The 24,389-nt window shown below is 61.3% G+C and overlaps 4 protein-coding genes across 10 annotated transcripts in view; 3 read left to right on the forward strand and 1 right to left on the reverse strand.

The window, feature by feature from the left end:
• The window catches only part of TPCN1 (two pore segment channel 1), a 49,317-nt gene extending 45,486 nt beyond the window's left edge, over window positions 1-3,831 (forward strand). For all 7 annotated transcript variants that reach the window (XM_080394753.1, XM_080394758.1, XM_080394754.1 and 4 more), the window contains one exon: window positions 1,069-3,831. In XM_080394753.1, the coding sequence (XP_080250879.1) occupies window positions 1,069-1,191 (123 nt within the window). In that variant the 3' untranslated portion in view covers window positions 1,192-3,831. The remainder of the gene's footprint in view (window positions 1-1,068) is intronic.
• On the reverse strand, window positions 1,260-10,872 carry SLC8B1 (solute carrier family 8 member B1). Its single transcript, XM_080394910.1, has 15 exons — window positions 10,221-10,872; window positions 9,594-9,746; window positions 9,438-9,490; window positions 9,276-9,334; window positions 8,961-9,065; window positions 8,670-8,837; window positions 8,475-8,582; window positions 8,337-8,393; window positions 7,977-8,107; window positions 7,637-7,778; window positions 7,112-7,233; window positions 6,759-6,912; window positions 6,596-6,676; window positions 5,997-6,061; window positions 1,260-5,910 (listed from the first exon to the last, which is right to left on the reverse strand). Exons 1-15 carry the CDS (start codon window positions 10,350-10,352, stop codon window positions 5,713-5,715), a joined length of 1,728 nt encoding a protein of 575 aa, XP_080251036.1. The 5' UTR covers window positions 10,353-10,872; the 3' UTR covers window positions 1,260-5,712.
• Window positions 10,873-12,574: 1,702 nt separating this feature from the next.
• PLBD2 (phospholipase B domain containing 2) lies at window positions 12,575-16,727 on the forward strand. Its single transcript, XM_080394937.1, has 12 exons — window positions 12,575-12,831; window positions 12,930-13,023; window positions 13,106-13,264; window positions 13,684-13,784; window positions 14,232-14,446; window positions 14,526-14,620; window positions 14,692-14,852; window positions 14,991-15,086; window positions 15,390-15,461; window positions 15,571-15,723; window positions 15,862-16,024; window positions 16,181-16,727. The coding sequence occupies exons 1-12, from the start codon at window positions 12,614-12,616 to the stop codon at window positions 16,346-16,348; spliced, it is 1,695 nt and encodes a 564-aa protein (XP_080251063.1). The 5' UTR covers window positions 12,575-12,613; the 3' UTR covers window positions 16,349-16,727.
• Window positions 16,728-16,841: 114 nt separating this feature from the next.
• SDSL (serine dehydratase like) lies at window positions 16,842-23,780 on the forward strand. The gene is made up of 9 exons (XM_080394837.1): window positions 16,842-18,680; window positions 19,152-19,649; window positions 20,000-20,171; window positions 20,268-20,307; window positions 20,413-20,552; window positions 20,832-20,920; window positions 21,029-21,256; window positions 21,371-21,495; window positions 21,653-23,780. The coding sequence occupies exons 1-9, from the start codon at window positions 18,199-18,201 to the stop codon at window positions 21,844-21,846; spliced, it is 1,968 nt and encodes a 655-aa protein (XP_080250963.1). The 5' UTR covers window positions 16,842-18,198; the 3' UTR covers window positions 21,847-23,780.
• The last annotated feature ends 609 nt before the right edge of the window (window positions 23,781-24,389 follow it).

Genomic DNA, 24,389 nt, shown 5'->3' on the forward strand with positions numbered 1-24,389 from the left:
AGAGCCTCCTCAGCGGGTCCGGGTACCGGCTGTGCAGGTGTGAGTCACAGTAACAGGCTCTTGGTGCACACGTGGCTGAGCTTACCTAGACTCACCGCGCTGGACTTGTTGGCCAGGACTAGGAGCACATGCGTGGTGTGTTCCTGGGGCTTGGCTGCTGGACACTAATTTGTTAAGCCACTGGAATGTGATTGTGTTTGAGCTTGGGTGTGTCTGTCTGACACAGAAACCAAGTGCTCTCCCAAGCAGAGTGCTGCCTGGTGTGAGCGATGCCGCCTGGTTTTCCTTCAGAACGGCAGGCTAGCAAAGATGGGAAGCATTTCAGTCAACTGATTATCTGGAATGTTTAGGGCTTTTCTGCTAGTGCTCTTTGTAGTCAGGAGCTTTATGCCATAGATTTGGTCACTGTAGTGACTGCCAAACATTAATCTCCAGGCTCGAGGGGTCATGGGCTATTATAATGTTTAGTACTGGAAGGCATTAATCTTGTAATCATTTGAATCTGTCCTTTGCCCCTTGGGCAGCTGGCTTGGGGATGACTCTTCAGTCCCCCTAACAAAACATGAGCATGTTATTTACCATGGAGCCAGGTGGAAATCTGCAGAGAAGCTCCCTGCCTCTTCTGCTTCGTCTCCTATTCAGGGATGTGACATACTGTGACACCCTGGGCACTGCCCAGGATTGGGAGCAGCTCTGCAAATCCCAAACGTCACGGGGTCATCAGTACTGGAGTCCTAGATGTTCAGGAGGGACGTTCTGAGAGAGGAATGGTTTCTTGCCCAGGTTTGTCAGTTCAGCCAACTGTAGCTGAGCCATAGCTGGTACTTCTTGCTTGAACTGTGGGTGGCAAGGTCTCGGTGCATCCATCACAGCCATGCTGCAGTTAACCAGGTGTTCCAGGAGGTTAGGCTACATCCAGGGCTTTGGAAAGAGTCCCTCTGTGCCTGAGCAACCGTGCCCTCATGTAGCAGAGCAGCCGAAGGCTCTGCCCTTCGGGGTCCTGCTGGGGGGGTGCGAGGCCAGTGTGGGGCAGAGCCTGATCTTGGTGTGTTTGATCTCCTGTTGCAGGAATGGTATGAGGAGCATTCCAGAAAAGAGGAGTCTCAGACACCGTTGCAAGAGCCTGCATCTGCTTCCAACAGCATTCTGAAGCCCCTGAGCCTCCGACAACGCTCCCAGACTGTCATTTAGGCCTAGCTAACACAAGCCATCTTCTATGCAATAACCTAGAGTATTACTTCACAGCGTATATATTGGGATGATGTATATAGATCTGTTCAGTGTACTGTTCAGCTGTAGGGTTTAAATCTCTTCCCCTAGGCAGTGAATTGCTGAAAAACCAGAGGCCCGGGGGACTCTGTGTAAGGCTGCTACACACAGATTGAGCATGATGCCCATGCTCGGCACAGAGTGAACATCTCGGACAGAACAGAGACCTCCTCCCCCTGAGCCACTTCCCAGGCCCGAGCCTGCTCTTTGTCTTACCACTAACAGACCTTGGGGAAAGGGACATGTAATCCATTAACAGCAGGAAATGCGCCGAAGCAACCTGCTTAATATTAAAACTTTTGCCCTTTTTGAAAATCTCTTTTGCTTAAAGGGTACAATTGACCTAGGAATAAAAGATCAGGGAGTGAGATTTTGTTTCTTCTCCACCTTCCTTATGCAAAGAAAGGTGAGGTGGCATGAAATGTCAGCACTTTTGGAAGAGCAGACGGCCTTCCCCCTCCTTTTTGGCACACCTGGATGCATTCCCTGTAGTAGATCCAGCTCTGATTATTGAATTTAGCTGTCCCGGAGCAGTTCTGTGGCAGCTGGAGACAGAACCAAGAGCCAGCATCTCACTGCATTATGACCATAGGCGTGACAGGAGTTTGGGGACAGAAGCTCTTGTCTTTGCTGTAGCTGTCCAGTATCGGCATTGCTGCTGGTCAGTTCTGCCCGTGGTACTGCCTGGGACTGGGATTGCCTCTGGACCCCAAAGCGCCTGGCACTGCTCAGTGAGAGGGGACATTCCGCAGGGTGATGGTGGCTGTTGATCTCTGCCACTTGGCCACTTGCTCTATAAATGGCAAATCTCTGGCTGGTCCTTAGCTCATATAGATGACTGGGAGGAAAAAATGGAAGGTTTTGCAGCTCTGAGCCTGACGTATTTCTGCCTGGTTCTGGGTTAAGGAGAGCTTATGGGCATCAAACAGTACTGCTGGTTAGTCCTCAGCCAGGTTATTGCTTTGTTTATACAGGTGAGCAAGTCCCAGCACAGCAGTGTTGCTCCTCCCCTGCTTTCTCACTCCTGCAGAAATGTTCCTCAGGCTGGCAAATGCTGACTGAGTTGGATCTTAGGAAGATCCACTTAACAGCTTTACTGTTCGCCTGAATTTTGGATGCAGGAGGAGCATGGAAGACAATGATTCTTCTCGTCTGTCTGCTTCTCTACAGCCAGCAAGGAGGCTGCCAGACCTGGTAGCTGAGGGATGGGAAGGAAGGGGGGAAAAAGGATCCCTTCCCAGCTCTGCCACATTTATTCTGTGGTCATGGCAGGTTGTGTCATCACTGGTGTTTCATTGCCTGCAACGTGATGAGAACTGTTCTCTGTTAAGTCCCCTTTTTTCCCCTCTGTCAGCACAGAAAGTGCTGAGGGCTACAAGTATCTGTCAGCTGGGAGGCTCCTCTCGCCTCTAGCTGTTTGATCTTCTCAGGTTCAGTCTTAAGAGTAGAACTTGCTGGGGAGGCTCTCTCCTTCCTCCAGATGGATCAGGCAGTGGGAGATCTGTGTGCCCATTCCCTTTGTCCCACATCCTTGTTTTTTCCTGGGTGGTCTCACCGCATAGGACAAGGACAGCGGGAGAGGACTGATCCTACCCGGGCAGCTCAGGAGCATTTCCTGGGTGGATGAGACTTTCAGATGTAGGCATGGTGGGAGCATTTGGGCTATGGGATGGAAAGAGCAGGTGAGCAGCTTTCCAGGCAGCATGCACACTAGTATCTGCTCTCAACCCTTGCCAGATTCCCTGGGTGCCTCAGGGCAACTTTTTGTTTCCTTTCTGGGTACCGCAGGTATGAAACTATTTCTGAGCTGAACCGTGAAGGACCTTAAAGGGCTGTTTTCCAAACCATAAATTTGACCACAAATTAATGAGCAGTGCAGTTGTTGCTCTTGCAGTTGCTCTGCATGGAGTCACAGCCCGGGAGATTTATCCAGATTAGTCCTGGGGCTGGAGGAGATGTTGTTTATTCTGTTTTAAATTGTGGGCAGGATGAATGAGCATTGTGAAGGTTAAGGAAAAAAAAAATGTGGCTGTGTTTAAACTCATTCCCCTACAGCCTATTTCTCCTTACAGGGCTGTCTGTGACTTTTTTGGGGATGTTTTCTGGGTGTGAAAGGAGTTACAGCTTTAAGCTGCATTGAGGGGGGCACTAACCTGCTTAACATGCAATAACAGGGCTTGTGTCACAGAGATGGGAATGCTTGGACTGGGGTTCAGGGCTCAGGTGCTGCTTCTGTGGTTTCCTGTTGATCTGCCCCCGTGTACACACTGTGTTAATTATTTTTGTAAACCAAGGAGGGCCACAGAAGTTTACTGCTTCCATATGACTTTGGAAAGAAACAAAGTTTGAGTACGGGGCATCCCCTTCTATTTATCCTCCTCTCCCCAACCTGACACACAGACTAACGACAGAGACAATCATTTTGTAGGGAGCAAGGGAGGAAGCACGGCAGGATTTTGTATGCTGGTGTTTTGTTTATAAAATGATTTTATGGACATCTGTAAAATGTTCTCTAGATTTTTTTTCAAGCACACTAATAAAACGCATCTTCGGCTTTGTAAAGGCAACTGCTTCCTTTCCTCCTTCCCATGCCGTTCCAGAAGAGGGGCTCGGCCACAGCTGAAGCATTTCCAGTGTTTGAAGAGCGGTGCCTGCCCTCCCTCTCCAGTGGCAACTGCTTGTGTGGGCATATTCTGCATGCATGCCCTGCTGAACTGCTCTGAATTCTTGTTCCTGGGCATCGCAAAGCCCAGCTTCCCTTCTGCCCTTCCCCCCATCAGGTTTTTTCCTTCAAGTTGAGATAATGCTTTCAAACTTAGGGTTTTTAGTTATCCCAATGCAATGTTTAAGGTTAGAAGAAGGGGTTTTTTTGACCCTGTACCTCTGTGTTGGTACGTTGGCCGTGGTTTTGATTGCTTTAGCTGTGCTGTGTGTAAGGAAGCAGGGCTTGTCTCCCTGGATGATGCTGGCTGGTAACTTGTGAGCAGGTTCAGGGCAGAGCCAATAGCTGCAGGCACAGGGAATGTTGTTATTTTTATGCAAGTTCCTCTCTGGTTAGAAAAAGGAGAAACGATCCAGGCCCAGGAGGCAGTGGTACCCCTAAGAAGGGAGCAGGAACCAGGGCTGGTAGTTGTGCTTCTTGCAAAACAGCCCCTCTCTCCCCGTGGAGCAGAAGTGGGGGCATCCATCTCTAACGGCAGTTTGCTTTCTAGCCTGTGCCGTGTGGGCCAGGGATCCGAAGCAGCAGCCCACCCCCTTCCCTTCCCCTGGGACAGACCGTGGGCTGCCCCACCAGTGTTCCCAGCCCAGGGGAGCTGCGTAATGCCCCGCGCAGCCCGTGCTGGGAAAGCCATGACGCTGCAGTTCCCAACCATGCAACTAAATGGCCGAGTCAGGCGCATGTGACTGCTGTTGAGAAATCCAACTGCTGGTAAACCCGGAGGAAACCACTTTCCCCCCCCAGCCCTGGGGAAAACGGCCCTGTGGCAGCCCCCCAGGCCCCTCTGCTGCTGCTGGTGCAGCTCCTGAGAAGCCAAGGGTATTCCCTCTCCCCCTCCAAAGGGGTCGTGCTGGCTAAGGGTTGTGTTCCACTAGCGCAGAGCAGGAGAAAACACCCTCGCAGCAAATAACGCAAGTCAAAGTTGGGTTTGGGGGGTGTTTTTAATTGCAATTTTTTTTTTTTTTTACAGTGCCTAAACCTAGTCTTGCCAGAGGCTAATGCTGTGTACAAACTTCCACATTCTTTCCTACAGCTCTGGCCACCCTAGGAGGAGGAGAAAAGTAGAATCTGAAACTCAGGTTGAAAAACATAGCTTAAAAAAAGCAGGGGAAACCAGCCTCCCTTGGTTTGTTGGGTGTTTTTTTCCTCCAGCTTTGCTTACATTAAAACCAAGCACTGCCCTGAAGCTTTGCCTCACCTTAACCCTGTCTGGCTTTGCCTCTGCTGCTATTTCCCACCCAGGGTGCAAACACGTCATGTCACTTGCAATAACAGACTTGTGCTCAGATCTTCAGAGTTACCACATGTAGCACAACTCCCCTAACCCTGTCCCACGGCAGCCAGGATGGAGATGGGGAGGGGAAAGTAAAGTGGTTGAAGAAGTAAAATCTCTCCTGTTGTGACCCTGGGCTGGAGCTGCCCTCTCCTCTGTCCCTGCTACCGCGTCTGGAGGAAACAGGTCTTTACCTCAGCCCTGCTCAGAGCTGCCAGGAGTTAAACACGATTAAACAGAGTGGGGAGAGGACGTAGCTAATGACTAACAGCTCCTTTTCCTTTCCCAAAGCACAACCAGCCAGCCCCCTCCAGAAAGCAACAGCCCAGGGCTGCGGGGGCGCGTGGTGCCTCCAGCCCTTGTCCCCCTGGCAGAGAGGCCCCAATCCATCAGGAAGGCAGAGGGAGAGAGCCAGGGATGGATGTGCATCTCCTGCCGGCAGCGGGGCTGCTCACACGGTGGAGAGATGGATCACCCTGAACTCGGTCAGCAGGGCCACGCAGAGGAAGGCCAGGTAGTAGATGATGAGGCAGATGCCGTACGCCTTGCCCAGCTGGAAGCACTGCGCTGGCACTGACACGAAGGAGAACACCAAGCTCAGCCCCAGGGCCCCAGCGAGGACCCAGACCAGGAGGCTGTCAGGCTCCAGCTGCCGGAGAGATGGGGAGCGATGTGGAGTGACACCAGGGTCCCACAGCCAGTCTGACCCATGCCATGGTGTCGCTACAGTCCTACCTTTACCACCAGCTGACTGCTGGTCATCTGCAGCAGGCAGCCGAGTCCCACGCCAACCAGGATGTCTGGGGCACGTTCAGGATGGAGACACAGTGCAGGAGACCTCGGGGGAGCGACCAAGCTGGCCCCATCCCTCCCACCCTGGGGACAGCCCTCCTCCCTGCCTGCCTGCACCCCATGCCTGTTGCCTGGCCCAAAGCATTGCCTGTTCGTGGTGAATACAACCTGGAGCACCCAAGGAGAGGCTTCAGCTTGGAGTGTGGCACAGCCTTTTCCCCTCCTTCCCTTCAGCAGATCCAAAATCTGCCAGACTCCAGCCCAAACCCCCACCCTGCCAGGGCTGGAACAGCAGTGGGGATGGGAAGATGCTGCTGGCTCCATCCCTGCAGCTCCTGTGGTCCACAGCTACCACTCCAGTCCCTCTGCACTGTGTCTGTACCAAGGAGGTTTCCAGCATCCCACGGACTCTGGGATGGATCCTGCCCAGCTTCTTCACAGGGTCCCCCAAGAGCAGGGCGCTCCCTGGGCTGGTGGCGGGGAATTGGAGGCAGTCCCTGCCCCAAGACCACTGCCACCTCCCTTCGGCACCCAAAGGATACTGAAGATGATGCCCCCGAAGCAAGCAGAGAAGGCCATGCGGGGGTAGCCCTGTCGTGCCATGGTGAGGTCAGAGAAGGTGTCTGTGGAAGAAGGGGAGACCTTGGGGGATGCCAGGGGGACAGGTGCACCTGGGGTGGCACTGGGGTGCAGCAGAGCCCTTACCGCCAATGCTGTTGCCCCAGGCCAGCAGCGTCAAGCCCAGCACGGTATTGCTCAGCTGGAAGATGATGCCCAATGTCCGCAAGATGTTCACCAGCTCTGTGGCTGCAGCGTTGATCCACATGGCACTGGCCAGAAACCCAAGGAAGGCAAATACCTGCCAGGAAGAAGGGCAAGCTGGTCCCTGGGAGCATCCCACAGGACCCCGTACACCTCCAGTCAGCCACGTCCCTCCTGCGGACAGTGGGGACCGGGAAGGAGATCCTGACTCCTGCTCTGCCCCCAGGACCCTCAGTCCAGTCCAGAGCAGGCTGGGCTGGTTCCCAGTAGGCGTTCAGGGCTGGGGAACACCTTACACAGTGGTACTTGGGTGGCTGCTCGTTGCTCGTGGTGATGAAGATGATGATGGCCAGGACAGAGCCAACCAGTATGACCAGTCCCCAGACTGGGAAGACACCCTGGATCTGGTACAGCCCATCTGCACATGGTGGGGAGAGGGGGGCATCAGAGCAGCCCCGCAGGCACCATGTGAGCTGGGCAGGATCCGAGCAGGCTCATGGGGATGAGGCTTTACCTCATACTCAGAGGCACCTTTACCCTAAGCCCTCGCGGGCTGGCTCCCCTCTGTGCCTCAGTTTCCCCAGGCAGGCCAGGCCTGTCCCATTTTTCCCCCCCAAGACCTGGATACTGGGGGCCCCAAACCCACCACCCCTGTGGGGAGGGGACGGACCCATCCAGCCCCCCAGCTTGGCTTTTCACTGGCTCATCCTCCCCTCCCCAGAACGGGCTGCCGGGTCCAAAGGGCTCCTGCTGTCCCCAGAGCTTTGGTGGCCGTCTCAGTCCTGTCCCCTCCTGGGTGTCCGGGGCTGCCCCAGGCTTACAGGCGCCTGACTTCAGGGTGAGGACGCAGAGCAGGGGGCTGGTGAGGATGTGCAGGCAGTTGAGGGGTCTCTTCCAGTTCAGGTCGTCCTTGTCAGGGTCCACAACAGGAACAGTGAGCAGCAGCACCAGCTCCACAGGCACCTGGGAGGAGCATCCATGAGCAGCGATGGGGGGACCCCCATGGTGGGACACCCCAGGAGGTGCCCCATCCCTCAGCCCACCTGCTCTTGTCCCCCTGTCCCCATTGCAAAGCCCAAGGGTGACACAGCCCCAGGGGCCAGCAGGGAAGGGGACACCCCATGCGGGGGTTCCTCCCAGCTCATGTTCCCCCCTACTCACCCTGAAAACCTTGAAGAGCCGCCAGTACCAGGGCTTCCTCCTCCACTTGCGGTAGTCCAAGGGGCTGAGGGCAGTGGTGAGGATGCGCAAGGAGGTCTCCTGGGAGGGGAGCAGGGGCCGGTACTCCTCACCTGTGAGGGGCCATGGTGGCTGAGCGGGGCAAGGGGCTCCCTGCCCCTCCTGGCCCTTCCAGCATGGGGCTGTGGTCACTTGTATGGCCCCTGGGAGATCCACTGGCCCCAGAGTAGCACCCAACTATGGCCACCCCGTGAGCTCAGTGACACATGCAGAGGACTGGGGGTCCCTGGGACCCCCCAGGATAAAGCGGAGCCAGCCCCAAGCCCACCAGGAGCAACATACCATAGTCTCCGCTGTTTGTGCCCAAGGACTCCTGCTCTTCGGCATCTGTCAGCATCTCTGGAGGAAGGAGAAGGGGGGCAGTGGAGGGAGACCCCAGCATGCTGGGGGGTCCCATCAGCACAGCTAGGCGGCCCTTACCTGGCTCCCAAGGTCTGGGGGGGGCCAGCCCTTCCCCGCGCTGCCGCCGGTGAATCCAGGTGCAGAGCACCACGGTGAAGACGTAGAAGACATACAGCCCCAAGTAACCTGGGACAGGGGGGAACGATGGGGAGTTACAGCACCCCCCAGGCTGCTCCCACCACCCCCTCAGCCCCCTGCTCCTGTGGCACTCACCCAGAGCCTCCCCCAGCGTGATCCTGCCGAAGTAGAGGACCATGAAGGTGAGGAAGACGGCCACCATGTAGAAGATGACATCCCTGAGGAAGGGCCTGGAGGCGGCTGTGAAGGGCTTGACCAGGGCGATGCCCCCAGCCACCACCGTGGTCACAAACACACCGGCACCTGCCAACGCAACAGGTCCTGCTCAGGGGGGGAACATCCTACAGCTCCACCACGCTCTCCCCACCCATCGCCCCCCCAAGCCAGCAGCCCCCAGGGAGGAGCTGGCAGCAGGGATCTCCTTACCAAAGACGGCCCCAATGGCCAGCCCCGCTGTCCGGGGGTCGGAGAAAGCCACCACGGCACTGAAGACATCTGGCGCCCCATTGCCAAAGGCCAGGAATGTGACACCATGGAGAGGGGATGTCAAGGAAAAGACCTGGTGGCTTCCCCCCAGGGATGCAGGGTGCCTGCCTGGCTCTGGTGCCATGGGGCTCCCTCCAGGTGCCTCTGTGGCACGGTGCTGAGGGGACACAAAGTGACCCCGTCACAGCCACCGCTCCTGCTCCATCCCTGCATCCCCCCTCCCTGCCCAAGGTCCCCTGTGACCCGCCAAGGATACTGCCACGTTGTGAGACAGCTTCAGGTTGGTGGAGATGGCCGATAAGTTGGGGCAGAAGCTGGAAGGGCAGAGGAAGCAGAGAGGGGTGACGGGGCTGCTCCACGACCGCAGGGCTCCTCGCTCACCCCAGGGACTGTCCCCTCCTCCGCAGAGCTACTCACAACTTCTCCGCCGTCACGCCCAGGATGATGAACAGGTACAGGAGCCACAGAGCCTGTGGGGTCAGGGGTGGCAGAGAGAGGGGTCGGTGGGGTCCCCATCCCTCACCCCCAAAGTGGAGCATCCCCCAGCAGCACCACCCCTGCTCCCATCCTTACGTAGAGGGTGATGGCCAGGGGGAGCAGCCGGGGGGGGAAGACACAGAAGACCCCCTCGAGGTAGTTGAGGAAGCCGCCCTCCAGCCGGCAGTCGGGGTTGCTCCGGATGAAGCGGCACCACTCAGAGCTGTTGTGTTTCCGCACCTCCCAGCACTGCGGTACAGAGCGTGGGGTGCTCAGCTGGGCACCCCAAGACCCGTCCCCCACCCCAAGCACCCACCCCCCTCCAGCGAGGGCTGTCATCGGGCACCCTGCAGGCAATGCTGCCCCTCTGCCCGGCTGCTGCCAGTAGGTTGCTGTCATCTCTGCCTCAGTTTCCCCATCTGTGCTACCTATGCATGGGTCAAGGGCTGTGCCAGGACCAGTGGGGGTGCAAGCCCTTGTCCCCAGCCCTGTCCCCTGCAGCCCCACACCACCCCACACCCAGCCCCAGCCATGGGAAGGTGCCGGCCTGGCAGGCGGCAAGGTTTTTGGAGCACAAAACCAGCAGTGGAGGAAATACTGGTGTGATCCCAGCTGCGATGGCAGGGACGGGGGAAGCAGGGATGGGATGGGACCCCACCACCCCAGCGACACCCACATCCCTCCCGCCACTCCCCCAAAGCCCACTGCAGACCCCACACTCACATCCAGGGCCCGGCCGTGGCTCAGATCATCCCCCCCAGGAGAGATCGTGTGCCCCAGGTCCAGCAGCAGTGGGGTCCCGGCTGCCTGTGCCCCGCTGGCCCCCGCCAGGCTGAGCACCCCGGCTGGCCCCATGGCACCCTGCCCTATGGCGGGGGGCACCTACCGCTGGCAGCGACCCCCGGGGAGAGGGAGTGGGGACAGCTCCCGAGCCCCCATCCCACGTTCCCCAGGCAGGGCAGATAAGGGTTTAACAATAAATAATAAAAAATTAAAATAGTAATAATATTAATAAAGATAACGAGGGAAGGCACAGCAGCCCGCGGTCAGGCGCCGCCGTGCCACGTCCTCGCTGGAGGGCTCTGCCTCGGGGTCACCCCGAGCCCCTCCGGAGCAAAGCTGGGGGGGGGGGGGGGGCAGCACCGACACCCCACGGGGGACCAAGGGACGCACGGGGCAGCCCCAGGCCAGGGAGGGGACAGGGAGACCCCGATGCGGGTGGGGATGGGGACCGCGCAGTGGGTGGGGGGTCCCGGAGCGGGAGATGCTGGGGGGAGCCGGGGATCCCGCCCGCCCCGCGGACCCACCGTGGCGGCGCGGCCCCGCCGCTGTGCGTGGGCAGCTGATCCCCTCCGCTCCCCCGCCTCTTAAAGGGGCCGCCACCCTCCGCTCTTAAAGCGACAGCGCCATTTTTTCACGCGTGGCCCGCAGGGTGCCTGCCAGAGGGGGGGGGGAAAGGTCCCTGCCCCGTCCCCCTCTCACCACCCCCGTCCCTCCACATCCCAGTGCCGGTGGGCTGCGGCAGGGTGGGACTGGACACCCACCCTGGGTGCTGTGCCCACCTAGCCCCCTCTGTGGGGTGACCCTCTGAGGCCGGGCAAGCTCAGCACAGGCAGGGCCAGGGATGCTGTCCTTCCCTGGGGGGAGCAGCACGCCGTGCCCACGGAGCTGCACAGCCCCCCGTGCCAGTGGCCCCACGACCCTGCGGAGGGGCCTGTGCTGCTGCTGGTGTCCCTCTCCGCAGGGAGCTATGGCCGGTGTACCCTGCTCTGGGACACCCTGCTGCCCCCGGCCCCGGCTGCCCCTGCCCCACGCAAGCCCCCGTGTGGGGTTTTGGGGGAGAGTGCAGCAGGCTGGCCCCCAGGGACTGGAGCTGACGGGGGACCATGGCTGCTGGGGGACCATGACTGCCTGTGCGGCCCCAAGGGCCCCACAGGACTAAAGGGGCCATTTCCCACCCTGGCCAGATTCCCACCGAAGTCACACACTGCTCCTCTCCCCAGGAGATGGGAAAGGAAGGAAAATACAGACCCAAGGGCAGTGCCCAGCTCAGAGCGTCTCCAACGGGAGCCCAGGTCCAGCCTGGCACCCAAAGGACAGTGGCACCCACTAGCCACCAGCCCTGGCCATCGCCCCTGGCCATCGCCCGCCCCCCCGGCAGCGCTGCTCTCCTCTCCACTGGCTTTTTGGAGTTTGGGCCAAATTTTGGTGGCTGCCATGTGGCCTGGGTCCCTGCCCAGCAGTGCTCTGTGCCCCCCCTTGGCTTTGGCGTGTGGCCGGGTCTGGGTGCCTGCCATGGTCTTGCACAGGGAGCCGGGACACATGGGCACTGGGCAGTACTGGAGAATTAACCAGCAGCAACTGGGAGCTGATGGGGCATGCTGGGCCATGCCACGTGCCCCTGCCAGCGGTGCCTTTGGGGTGCCGCCCTGCCCAGAATAGCTCCAGGCATGTGGCACCTTTTCCAGCTCCAGGGTGATCCAATAAAGGGCATTACCAGTGCCCTCCCCAGCGGGCACGGGGACATGCTCCGGCAGCACCCCTACTCCAGCAGCACCCCCACCCCGGCAGCGCACAGCCAAGCCCCCAGTGCTCCCCAGGCATCCCAGTTCAGTGTGAGCTCCAGAGCTTTGGGGTACAGCTCTGTCCCACCTTGGTGCTACCGGGTGCCAGGCCTCAGGCAGGTGGCTGTGGTGGCACTCGGGGTAACACCAAGCGGGGGACAATATAGACCGGGCCATGGGGACTTTGCGCACCCCACGATGATGTTGCCACCGCGGGGGGGGCGCTCCCAGCCCTCTGCCCCCGCCCAGCCGGGCCACCCAGTGCTCAGGGGGGCTTTGTCCAGCGGAGTAGGGGGTGCACAAGCCGCGGCTGCGGCGGCGCTGGGCCGGCGGGCGGGCACCCACAGCCCCCTGTGGCACCGGCGGGGCCCAGCTGCAGCCGGGGGGGGCACCGGGGCCGGTGGCGGGGCTGCGGGACCCCCCGGCCGGGAGGGCGGACAGACGCCGCGGCGGCGCGGCCCCGCCCCCGCCCCGCCCCTAGGCCTCGGCCCCGCCCCTCGGTCTCGGCCCCGCCCCTCCGCCCCGGCCACGCCCCTCCGCCCCGGCCACGCCATGGCGGCGCTGCGGGCGGTGTTGGTGGCCGCGCTGGCCGTGGCACTGGCCCCGGTAGCCTCGGTCGCCCCGGTCCGCGCAGCCCCCGCCGCCGTCCCGCCGCCCCGTAACGTCTCGGTGCTGCTGGAGCCCGGCTCGGGGCGGCTCCGCGTCCTGCCCGGCCGCCACCCTGCCGCCGTTGCCTGGGCCAGCCTGGATGACCGTATCCCCGCCGTCGGGTAGGGGCGCCGGGCGGGGACCGGGGCGGGCGGGGGCCTCGGGGGAGCCGTCCCGGCCATGTCCCACCCGTGTCCCACCCGTGCCCCTGTCCCCCCAGCTGGGCCTTCCTGGAGGTGGCCACCAACGCCTCGTACAGCGACAGCCTGCAGGCCTACGCCGCCGGGCTGGCCGAGGCCGCCGTCTCGGAGCAGGTGAGGGGCGACCCCGCCGCGCCCGGGGGCCCGAGGGGCGCGACCCCCGCCCCGCCGGTGACACCGCGGCCGTGTCCCCCAGCTGATGTACATGCACTGGATGAACACCATGGTGGGCTACTGCGGCCCCTTCAAGTACCAGAGCGAGTACTGCGAGAGGCTGCGCGGCTACCTGGAGGCCAACCTGGGCTGGATGGAGGAGCAGATGGGCAAGGGGGAGGACCCCCAGTACTGGCACCAGGTGAGGGTGGGGGACCTCACCTAGGGGGACCCCCCCTGGGCTGATGGGGGCTTTAATCAAGAAGAAGGGACAGAGCAGCGAGGGATGCCCAAAGTCCTGGCCGGGCTCCAGGCGGGATGACAGGGATGTGGCCACCGTGGATCCTCCTCCCCTGGGCCACCAGAGGTGACTCATGGCTTGCCCCCCACCAGAGCCTCACGTGCCACTGTCAGGGGGCACGGTGGGTGGCTCAGGGTGTGTGTCCCCAGCCACCGGTGCTGAGTCACGGCCCCGCTGACAGTGACCCTTCCCCCAGGGTGACGCTTCCCCCCCTGCCTCTGCAGCCGTGCTGGGACCCACCGGCTCTGCTGAGTACCCCGGGGGAAGGGCCCCTCTTCCCCGCAGGAGCTGGGTGCCAGCTCTGTCCCCTGTCCCCGCAGGTGCGCCTGGCCCTGCTGCAGCTGAAGGGGCTGGAGGACAGCTACAACGGGCGCCTGGACTTCCCCCGGGGCAGGTTCACCCTGGCGCCCTTTGGCTTCCTGTAAGCTCCTTCTGGGAGGTGATGCAGGGTGGGGGGTGGTTGCCCCAGGAGTTGGGGTGCTGCTGGGAGGGGCTGTGAGGGCGATTCCTGGATGTCCAGGGACACCTGGTTCTGCTCCTAGTCACCCTCACCCACCTTGTCTGGGCACTTGTCCTCTGCTGCTGGGGCAGGATGGAGCCGAGGCAGGTTCTCCTCGTCCCTAGCACTATGGGCTGGGTGGTGGATCCCCCCCAAGGCCCACTGCAGCCTCCTGCCTCAGTTTCCCCAGTACTGTGTTCACCCTTTCCTCCCTGTTCAGGTGCTCCCAGCACCAGCACCTACACTGGGGTCAATGGAGAAACACCCTCCAGACTGGACCAAGAGATGGGACAGAGAACTCTGAGCCAGCTTGGCTCCTGGGCTGGGGTGTCCCCCACCTGATACCTCGTGTCTTGCTTCCCCCCCCAGCCTGCTACAGTTGGGGGGTGACCTGGAAGACCTGGAGTCTGCCCTGAACCGCTCTTCCCCGCAGCGTGTCCTGGGCTCGGGCTCCTGCTCTGCCCTCCTGAAGCTGCTGCCGGGCCATCAGGATCTCCTGGTCGCCCATGACACCTGGACCTCCTACCAGTCCATGCTGCGCATCATCAAGAAGTACACGCTGCCCTTCCGTGCCTCAGCCAGTGGTGCGTGGGCTGGGCTGGGGGGGCTACGTCTGACACCCCACCTCTGATGCTCCCCTGTTTTTTCATCACCCTCTTCCAGGCAATTCTCAGATCCCCGGGAGCATCCAGGTGTTTTCCTCCTACCCCGGCACCATCTTCTCTGGGGATGATTTCTACATCCTCAGCAGTGGGTTGGTGAGTGAGGTCTGGTCCCTGGGGACCCCTCCCCAGCCCCACTGCCCTCCCCATCGCTCCCCTTCCTGCAGGTAGCGCTGGAAACCACCATCGGGAACAACAACCCGGCGCGGTGGAAGTACCTGGACCCACGGGGCAGCGTCCTGGAGTGGCTGAGGAACATTGTGGCCAACCGCCTGGCCCACAGCGGTCCCGAGTGGGCTGCCATCTTCCGACGGTTCAACAGTGGCACGTAAGCAGGGTGGGATGGGGTGCGGGAATTTGTCCTGGGAAGGTGGGCTCAGGTGGAGGGATGCTCTGCGGGCCAGCAGGGATGGGCCAGGGGAGAGGCTGCCTGCCACAGGGATGCTTTCCCCCTTCTCCCTGCCAGGTACAACAACCAGTGGATGGTGGTGGACTATAACGCCTTCACGCCAGGCAGAGCAAGCCCGCCTCCAGGACTGCTGACTGTGCTGGAGCAGATCCCGTGAGTGGCCCCATTCCCCGCCCGGCCGAGCATCTCCTCCCCCATCCCCATGGATTTGGGAGAGCCCTGAGGGTCCAGTCCACCGTGGTCCAGTGGGTGGGAGTTGGGTGATGGGGATGCAGATGCAGATGCACTGCCAGTCTGTGGCTAAAGGCTCTCCCGGGATGCTGATGGGTGGCTGGGGTGGGAACCCAGTGGCAAGGACCCCCAGCAGAGCTGCCCCCTCTTCCCAGCATGTGTCCCCCCCCATCTCCAGTTGATTTTTGCCATCTGATCTGACCGATGCTCTTCCTCCTGGCACAGGGGCCTGGTGGTGGCAGCTGATCAGACGGAGCTGCTGTACCAGCAAGGCTACTGGGCCAGCTACAACCTGCCGTGAGCTCCAGCCCACCCCAGCGTGTGCCCTGTACAGGGGGGCAGCTGATGCTGTCCTTGCCCCCCACTCCACTGGGTGCTGACTCGCTGGGTTCCCCCCCACCCCCAGGTACTTCAAGGAGATCTTCAACGCCAGCGGGAACCCAGAGCTGGTTAAGAAATATGGTGACTGGTTCACCTATGACAAGAACCCACGCGCCCAGATCTTCCGCCGGAACCAGACGCTGGTCCATGACCTGGATTCCATGGTCCGCTTGATGAGGTGGGTGCTGGGGACCCCCCAAACCTGGGTGCTCCCCACGCACCCCCGGGGATCACCCTTGGGGGTGATATTTTCCATCATTATAATTTTATTTTTTTCCCCTGCCTCTCCCGTGACTCTGTCTTGGCCACTTTGCAGGTCCAACAACTACCTGCAGGACCCACTGTCACGGTGCAGGGGCTGTGACCCCCCCCAGAACGCAGAGAACGCCATCTCCGCCCGCTCTGACCTCAACCCCCCCAATGGCACCTACCCTTTCCCTGCCCTGCGCCAGCGCTGCCACGGCGGCACCGACATGAAGGTGGGGGAGCCAGGGCAGCCCTGGAGGGGCTGGGGGGAGCTGGAGGGTCCCCCTTTGGGGGTGCCACCCTTCTGGCAGCTCCCCCCAGGCTGTGTTGCCCCTTCCCCATGCTGACTTGTACTTTTTTTTTTCTCCTCCCTCCCACCCTCACACCAGGTCACCTCCTCAGGCATGGCCCCCGCCTTCGGGCTGGTGGCCGCCAGCGGTCCCGCCTGGGAGGACGTGCCCCCCTTCCGTTGGAGCGCGTCCCCATGCAGCACCCTGCTGCACATGGGCCACCCTGACCTCTGGACTTTCCCCCCCATCAAGGTCCGCTGGGACTGAGCGGGTGCCACCGTCCATCTGCAGGTGTCTGTCCTGCTTGGGAGGGATCCCTTATGGGGGGAGCAGCTGGGGGATCGCAGCTACCCACTCTCCCCTATCACCCTGGCTTTGGGTGCAAGGGGGGTCCTCTGATCCCCTGGCTCTTCCAGCTTCTGCCTCTCGCCACCGCATTCCTGCGTGCTGGCCGTGCTGCGCAGGGGGCTGTGCCCCCTCCCCCTCAAGGGGCTCCGGCCCTGGGACGCTTCCCTGCGTGCTGACGTCTGGTTCGGGGGGCTCTTCCCAGAGAAGGGGGAGTCCTGCGAGGCTGGGGCTCGCCTGCAGGGCGGAGGGGAGTTGAGCTGGTTTGGCTGTGACAAATAAAGCAGTGTGTGTCTGTGCAGCAGGGGTGGTGGCTGTGCTTTGTGCTCTGCTGAGATTCTCTGGTGTCTTGTATAGGGGTTGGGCTTATGCAACACCCACCCCCCCACCCCCCGCCGCAATTTAACAGGGTGCTCTCTGCTTCTCCACCACTTCCCACCCTGGTTGGGGGGTGTGCAGCCAGGCTGGCTGGGCTCTTTTGGGGTGCAGGCTGTTAAGGTTTCTCTGCTGCTGCATCAGGCTGGGTACCTGGCGTGGGGTAGAGTTGCTGACTTGGGGGAGCCCTGGGTGTGGGCTGGAGCTGGGAGGTCCCACCGCTCACCCACCCACACCACCCCCCCCCAGGACAGGGTGACTGTCCTCACCCCTTTTGTCTTCCCCTCCTCTGCCACCTGTGTTTCCCCCAGCCCCAAAACCCCCGTTGCAAAATCCTCTTACCGCAGCTCCCTTGATCCACTCTGCCTCGTTAAGAATAACGAGGTCATTACTGGGGGATTAATGAGCTGGTGCTCGGCAGCGCTTTGAAGGTGCCAGGTTCCCACCGGGGCTGGGGGCCCCGGGGACTGTGCGGGACTGAGTTGTGGCAGGTCTGGGCTGTTGGGGTGCTGGCATCCCAAAAACCGGGGTGGGTGCTCTGGACAGGATAGGGTGTCCAAAACCTGCGGCGCTTGGGGGGTGGGAACATTGCAGGGCCTGTGCCCGTGTCCCCGTGTTGTGTGGGCTCCCGGTGCAGGGGGTGCTGCTTGGGGGGGTCCCTGCGCCTCAGTTTCCCCGGGTAGGAGGAGGTCACTGTCACCGAGTGATGGGGCAGTGAGGAGGAACAGGTGCATCGATGCCAAGGGTGGGGCACGCTGGAAACGTTGCTGCTTTACTTTTGTTATTTTCTTAAAAGCAGAAAAACAAACAGAAGTGGTTCAGCGTTGCCCCAGCTGCCAGCAGCCCTTGGCTGAGGCTGTGTCACCCAGGGACTGGGACCAGGGCCAGGGGACCTGACAGGGTGACAGTCTGGCATCACCTTCCCTGGGGCAGGGGTGGAGCCAAAGGGGGGTAGAAGGGGGGACAGGGAGGTGGGTGCAGGGTGGAAAGGGACCCTGGAACACCCCAGGGCTGAGCTGGAACGTAGTGCCCCCACCAAGAGGGTCCCTGGCCTCCTCCCTCTGAGCGGTGGGGGGGCTTCTTGCCCTCCTTCCCCAGCCACCAAGGGTCCCCCCTGGGGCCCATTCCTGTCCCATCCCCAGGGAAGCAATTGCAGCCCCTCTGCCCGCTGCAAGATGGGGGTCACCCCGTGGGACCCCAGGGGAGCTGGAACTTGCGTGCCCCCACCTTGGTGCCTCCATTCAAGACATCCTGCTCATCCCCCACATTTCCAGTCCCCCATGTCCCAAAAGCAAGGTGGCTCAGCGCAGAGGCGCCTGCTCTCTGCAGGCAACGCTGTGCCTCTGTGCTGACCCTGCCTGTGCTGTGCGCTGTTCACTCTGAAGCCTAATGATGGCATGAGAAGCAGGGAGTTATTTCGTTGCCACCAAAGGCCAACTCCATTGGGAACAGGGCTGCCCTGGAGCCCGTGCCCTGCTCAGTGCCTGTTGTTAGTGGAGCTCTCAGGGGGGGCTTTGCAGCATAATTTGGGTCAGGGGACTGAAATCCTGTATTCTGGGGTCTGTTTTACTGCTGTCTGCCTGTCAGTGGGGCAGAGCCAGAGGGAGTGGGGGGGTTCCCAGTGCACCTTATTTAGCTGTGCCATGCGTGTGCCAGCTTGTGTGCAGCGGCCCCCCCCTTGGGACCCCCATGGAGCCACCACAGAGCGAGATGAGATGGACTATGTGCCAAAGCAGCCTCTGCTTCCAGATTTCTCAGGCTGGAGGGACAGAGGACTAGTCTACGGCTGCAGGGCAAGGAGCCAGAGTTGGACCTTCCTCCAGATCCCACCTTCCTCCTCCTCGCCCGCCGGGGACAGTGCCAGCCCGTCGGTGCAGAGGTAGGGCATGTGCTGGGGGGACCCTTACCCTGTGGGATGTCACCAGGGCTAGGTGATGAGGAGCCCTGGGCTGTCCCAGAGGAAAGGGGAGGTGTCTCTGCCTGCTTTGCCTGGGGGCTGCTGGAGCCTGGGTCTTGGCCAGGCTCTGGCTGAGTCCCTCCGGGCAGCCCCCCTCTCCAAGGGATGCTCATAGGGCACCTTTGCAACTGTGCGGGTATGTGTTGTGTCCCCCTCCCCTGACCCCCCCTGCCTGCAGGGTGCCTGGCTTGGCCAGCCAGAGCTGGGGGGGTTCATCCCAGGGGGCTTACCCAGCTGGCAGGACCAAGCTCCCCTGGGGACATGCACCTCAGAGGGCGGCTCGGGGCTGCCTCAGGGCAGGGGGCTTGGCAGGGCAGGTGTAGGGGTGTTAGGGCTCGTTTGGAAGGCGATGGGGGGTGTCTCGGTTGTCTGATGACGCTTTGCAACGCACAGGCTGCCCTTGCTGCACCGGGGGTTCGGGTCAAAGGGACAAAGTCCTCGGATCCACTGGGATGTGTTTCTGGCTGGACCCGGCCATTGCCGGTGCCTGTGCCCAGCTGGGGGGGCAAACCCTTGGGGACCCCCAAAGTCATTTGGGAGCTGCCTCACCTCTTCTCCACCCTGTCTCCTGGGGCACCCACACCCCATCTCCTGGGCATGCGAAGTCTGCTGGGACCTGGCTGCCAGTGGCTGTCCCTGCTGGGCCACTCAGCACCATGCCCAGGTCCGTGGCAGGGTGCTTTCGGCACCGATCCAGCCCAGCGGCTGGAAAGCCTCACCGGGCACTGAGCAAGCAGCCAGATCCAGGGCAATGTTCAACTCCTGCCCCTCACCCTGCTGTGTGGCTGGACATCGGCACTCAGGACACCAGCACGTCACCTCTCCCTCCTCTGTCCCCCAAACTGCGGGCGAGGAGCCGGGGACGCACAGCGAGGCCCCACGGCACGCCAGGTAATCCCCTCCGTGGGGTGGCCCTGGCTGAGTTAGGGGACAGGGCGTGCAGGGGGCACCTGGGGACACCGGGGGCTTGGGGACCAGGAGTTTGGAGGAGGGGGTGGCCCTGCTTGTCCTGGGGCTCTGGCAGGGAGCCCAGGAGTGATGGAAAGGTCCATCACTGCACCCCAGGGCTCTGTGCTGCTTCCTCCAGGAGCCGGGAGGGGACACTGGGGACAGCTTTGTCACTCCCGAGGGGCTCCTGTACCCCATACCACCTGACGTGGGCAGCAGGTCTGCAGGGGGGCAACCTGCAGGGAGCAGCCGGTGGCTCCCTCACCTCTCCCTGTCAGAACATCCATCTCCAGGGCCATGGCAGCCCAGCCCAGTGGGGGCAAGAAGCCCTTCCACATCATCTCGCCTGTCTTGGAGAGCCTGCCCCTGTCCAGGGCAGCAGGCACCAAGGTCTTCATGAAGCTGGAGAACGTCCAGCCCACAGGTTCCTTCAAGATCCGGGGCATTGGCCACCTCTGCCAGGAGGTAAGCATGGGAACGGCATGGGCAAGCTCATGCCCTTATGGGGGGCACGGTGGGGGGACACAGCCATCCCCTTCCCTCTTTCCCTCTGCCTTGCAGGCTGCCAAGAAGGGCTGCCGCCACTTCGTTTGCTCCTCAGGTGACTGTGCCCCAAGCTGGGGCAGGGGGAGCTGGGGGAGATGCTCATGAGTAATATGGGGGGATCCGGGGTGCTGAGCCCTGCCTGACCCCCCACTTCCCACAGGGGGGAATGCAGGTCTGGCGGCAGCGTACGCAGCCAAGAAGCTGGGGTTGCCAGTCACCGTTGTGGTCCCCAGCACCACTGGCCCCACCACTGTGCGCAAGCTGGAGGAGCTAGGGGCAGAGGTGGAGGTCTCCGGCCAGGTATCCCCATGGCAGCCCCCTAACACTGGGGTCTGGGGGGACCCAGACCTGCTCTGTGATGCTGGGCACGGGCATGGCAAACGCCATCCCAAAATGTCCCCCTCCTGCATCACCTGTACCCTGGCATCACAAGTAGAGTCACCCTGGGAATCTCCACCTCAACCCAGTGCCCTGTGTGGGTTCCTGGTGTCCCTCAGCCCTGCAGTGACAAGAGACTCTTCTCTGTGGCATGAGGGCTGGATGTGGCCCTGTTGAGCCCCCATTGCCCCCCCCCCCCAGGTGTGGGATGAAGCCAACAAGAGGGCCCTGGAGCTGGCTAAGACTGAGGGCTGGGTCAGCATCCACCCCTTTGACCACCCCTTGGTGTGGTGAGTGCTGCCAGGGCTCAGCTCCTGCCCCCAGTCCCCATCCCTGGGGTCCAGGCTGGCTCAGGGTGCCCCCAGGCTGCATCCTCCTGTTTCCCCCTCACCCTGCAGGCAGGGTCACGCCAGCCTGGTCCAGGAGCTGAAGGACTCGCTGGACACCAAACCGGATGCCATCCTGCTGGCGGTGGGCGGTGGGGGGCTGCTGGCGGGCGTTGTGGCCGGCCTGCACCAGGTGGGCTGGCAGGACATCCCCATCATCGCTGCCGAGACCTGGGGGACTCACAGCTTCCACACGGCGCTGGCGGCCGGTCGGCTCGTCTCCCTGCCTGACATCACCAGGTGAGCCGGGCTTTGTGGGAGCGGCTGCGCATGCGATGAGTTGGGGGGGTCTCAGCCCAACTCACTGAAGGGACCTGAGACCACCCCAAGCACCTTCCTCCCGTCCTGCCCCAGCGTGGCCAAGTGCCTGGGAGCCAAGATGGTGGCAGCGCGGGCGCTGGAGTGTGCCCAGGAGTGCCAGGTCATCTCCCAGGTGGTGGAGGACACGGAGGCGGTGCGAGCCGTGGAGCAGTTCCTGGGTGAGCAGGGACAACCCGGGCATGGCAGGGGTGATGGGGGTGCCACCCGGTCTTGGGACTGGCCTGGGAGGTGTTGGGGGGACCCTGGCTCCACAGGTTGGTGATGGGGATAGGGTGGGTGGGTGGCTCAGCGTGTCCCCTGCTGTTGTCCCCGCAGACGATGAGAGGATGCTGGTGCAGCCGGCGTGTGGGGCTGCCCTGGCCCTGCTCTACACAGGGCGGCTGCAGCGGCTGCAGCACGAGGGGCGGCTGCGGACCCCGCTGGCATCCGTGGTGGTGGTGGTGTGCGGGGGCAGCAGCATGCAGGTGGCCCAGCTGCAGGCCCTGAAGAGCCAGCTGGGGCTGGAGTGACCCCCACCCTGAGGAAGGGGGTATGATGGAGCCTGGCCAGCACCCTCTGCTTGCTTTCCTTCCGAAATAACTAAAATAAAGCCCCGCTGCCTGGTGGACACGGGGCCGGGCTCCTCCCGCAGCCTCTGCCTCAGCACGCAGCATCCATGGAGGGATGGGGAAACTGAGGCACACAGGGCAGACGAGACCAGGGCTCACGCTGCAGGCAGGGATGGAGCGAGGCTCTGCCTGCAGCTCCCCGGCCTGTCCGAGGGCAGGACTGGGGTACACATGTCCCACTCTGCCCCTTGGCCATGCCAGGCATCCTCTTCCATGTCCCCTAACCCTCAGTCCCCTCTCCCCTCCCTCCCCTGCTCCTCCCCAGGCTGTTTGGACTGCAGCTCCCCACCTCAATTAGCAAGCACTCCCTCTCTGACTAATTACTTTGCTACTGTCTTTATGCATTATTATACTAATGATTATTAATTATTACAATCTTCTCCCATTCCTGCCGCGCTGTCTGCAGTCAGAAGAGAACAACACACACGGACCAGCTTGTTACGGTGATTTATTGGTGGAGCTCCCTGGCCGTGTTTAACACCCATGGGCTCCAAGGTGCACCAACATGTCTGTGTGTGTGTGTTCCCAATCCCAGAGACCCCGAGATCCCCCTTTTTCCCCCATCCCACTCTTTTTCCTCCCTCTCCTCCAGGCTTTCCTGCTCTCCCCTGTTCCCACTTTCTAGAGCTGCATTTGTTTTTAGCCCTTTGCTATTGCACCTCCCTGGGTTTTTTTGTGTCTCCCCAACAATATTTCTCCCCCCTTCCTTCCTCCCATCCCCGGGCAATGTGGGGTCTTGCTCCTGCCAGGGCTCTGTGGCCCCAGGTGCTCCCCAGTTCCCCAGCTGAGCCCATGCCCCAAGCATCACCTGGTGATGTCGGGCAGTGGGGACAAGCCTTCTCCTACCCCAAAACGCTTCTCAGCCTACTCCTCCCCTCTGGAGCAGAGGGGGCTCAGCCCCCAGGACCAGCTCAGCCCCTGGATCACAGGCATCCCCCAGGAAGCCCTTTCCTCTGGCCAGGCGCCTGCCCTGGGACCCACTGCCAGCACCCCAGGAACACCCTCCCTGCCTTTGGCCCTTTCCCCCTCTCCCCCCCTATACGTCCCACCGGCCAGGCCACCTCCCCACATGCTTTCTGGAGGCCAAAACCCCATAAATCAAAACTCTGCTGCTCCATCGTGAGCAATATCTTATGTAAAAAGGTGTTTCCAGGGAGCACCAAAGGCTGGAGAATCCTATTACGAGGCACACTATTAATTATAAGGAGTCAGCCCAACCTACTCCAGCTGTTTTTTATCCCAGGTCCAAAACCTGATTACTTTCCACCTTCTGCAGACCTTCCCCTTCTGAAAAAAAAAAGGGAAAAAGGTCATTAAAAAAAATAGCATTGGTGTTTGCCTAACAGCTTTTGAAAATAAATTTATTCCCAGGACTGATGCTGCTCTGTCGGAGCCCGGGGGGAGCCAGCAGCTGGCGGTGGTGTTTCCCCAGCGTAGTCCCACGGGAGGGTAATTGCTGGTGACATGGGCATGACCGTGGGGTTTGGGGTGACTCCCCGGAGCACCCCAACAGGGAGCTTTGCCCCCTCCATGTCTTGACAAGGGAGCACTTGGGGTTTGGGTGTCAGCTGAGGGGATTGGGCTTTGGGTGTCCTGGCAGGAACTTGGGGTGCAGGTTATCTGGGGGATACCCCCCTGGGGTGGCATGGCCCCAGCTGCTGGGGGTCACCCTGCAGCGGGAGGCAGGCATAAACCCTGAGTGCCGGTACCTTCCTGGGACAGCTGAGGTGATGGAGACCCTGCCCCTGGCTGCAACGGGGACCCTGGCTGTGATTGGAATCCCCGCCTTGGTTATGATGCTGTACCTTGACCCTGGCTGCAGCAGAGACCCTGACTCCAGCTACAGTGGGGACCCTGGCTGTGATGGGGACCCCAGTCTCTGTTGTGGTGCGGCACCCTGACTCCTGTTGCAATGGGGACCCCATCCCTGGCTGTGGTTAAGGGCAGGGATAACCAAGGGGCTGAACCCAGCTGCTCCCCGCAAGGCCAGCTCTGTGCCCCAGCCCTCTGCGTGACACTGTCCTTTCCGCGGCCATCAGGTCCCTTCTGCCAGTGCCAAGCCACAGGTGAGTGCTTGCCAGGATGAGTAAGCCCAGGGCAGCAACAGCCCCCGGGGCCAGTGAACTGGGGGAAGGTTTGGCTCCAGCACCCATCCCTGCTCAGATGGCTGCTCCCACTGAGCCCCAGCCCCCTGTACAGGAGGTGGCACCTTGGAGCACACCAGCATCACCCAAAATCCTTCCTGCAGCCTGTCCGCGCCGCCTGCCCCGCCCCCCCCCCCCCCCCCCCCGGATGCTGGGGAAGGGGTGCCTTGCATTTAGCAGTAATAATAATAATAATAATAGCCAGTGTTCATCCAGTGAATGACCTTGTGTTCTATTTTTTATAATCCTCGAAATGATGCTGGGAGGGAGTTACTTAACAATACATTGCCCTGTCCTTAT

Source organism: Falco punctatus (genome assembly GCF_963210335.1).
Source record: "Falco punctatus genome assembly, chromosome: 1".
Taxonomy (NCBI): domain Eukaryota; kingdom Metazoa; phylum Chordata; class Aves; order Falconiformes; family Falconidae; genus Falco; species Falco punctatus.

Coding starts and splice junctions, on each gene's coding strand:
- SDSL (XM_080394837.1), top strand. CDS start 18,199: ATGAGAAGCAGGGAGTTATTTCGTTGCCACCAAAGGCCAACTCCATTG. Junction 19,650..19,999: donor GAGGCCCCACGGCACGCCAG/GTAATCCCCTCC, acceptor ATCCATCTCCAG/GGCCATGGCAGCCCAGCCCA. Junction 20,172..20,267: donor TTGGCCACCTCTGCCAGGAG/GTAAGCATGGGA, acceptor TCTGCCTTGCAG/GCTGCCAAGAAGGGCTGCCG.
- PLBD2 (XM_080394937.1), top strand. CDS start 12,614: ATGGCGGCGCTGCGGGCGGTGTTGGTGGCCGCGCTGGCCGTGGCACTG. Junction 14,447..14,525: donor CTTCCGTGCCTCAGCCAGTG/GTGCGTGGGCTG, acceptor ACCCTCTTCCAG/GCAATTCTCAGATCCCCGGG. Junction 16,025..16,180: donor ACGGCGGCACCGACATGAAG/GTGGGGGAGCCA, acceptor CCCTCACACCAG/GTCACCTCCTCAGGCATGGC.
- SLC8B1 (XM_080394910.1), bottom strand. CDS start 10,352: ATGGGGCCAGCCGGGGTGCTCAGCCTGGCGGGGGCCAGCGGGGCACAG. Junction 9,335..9,437: donor GGCGTGACGGCGGAGAAGTT/GTGAGTAGCTCT, acceptor CTGCCCTTCCAG/CTTCTGCCCCAACTTATCGG. Junction 5,911..5,996: donor GCAGTCAGCTGGTGGTAAAG/GTAGGACTGTAG, acceptor TCTCTCCGGCAG/CTGGAGCCTGACAGCCTCCT.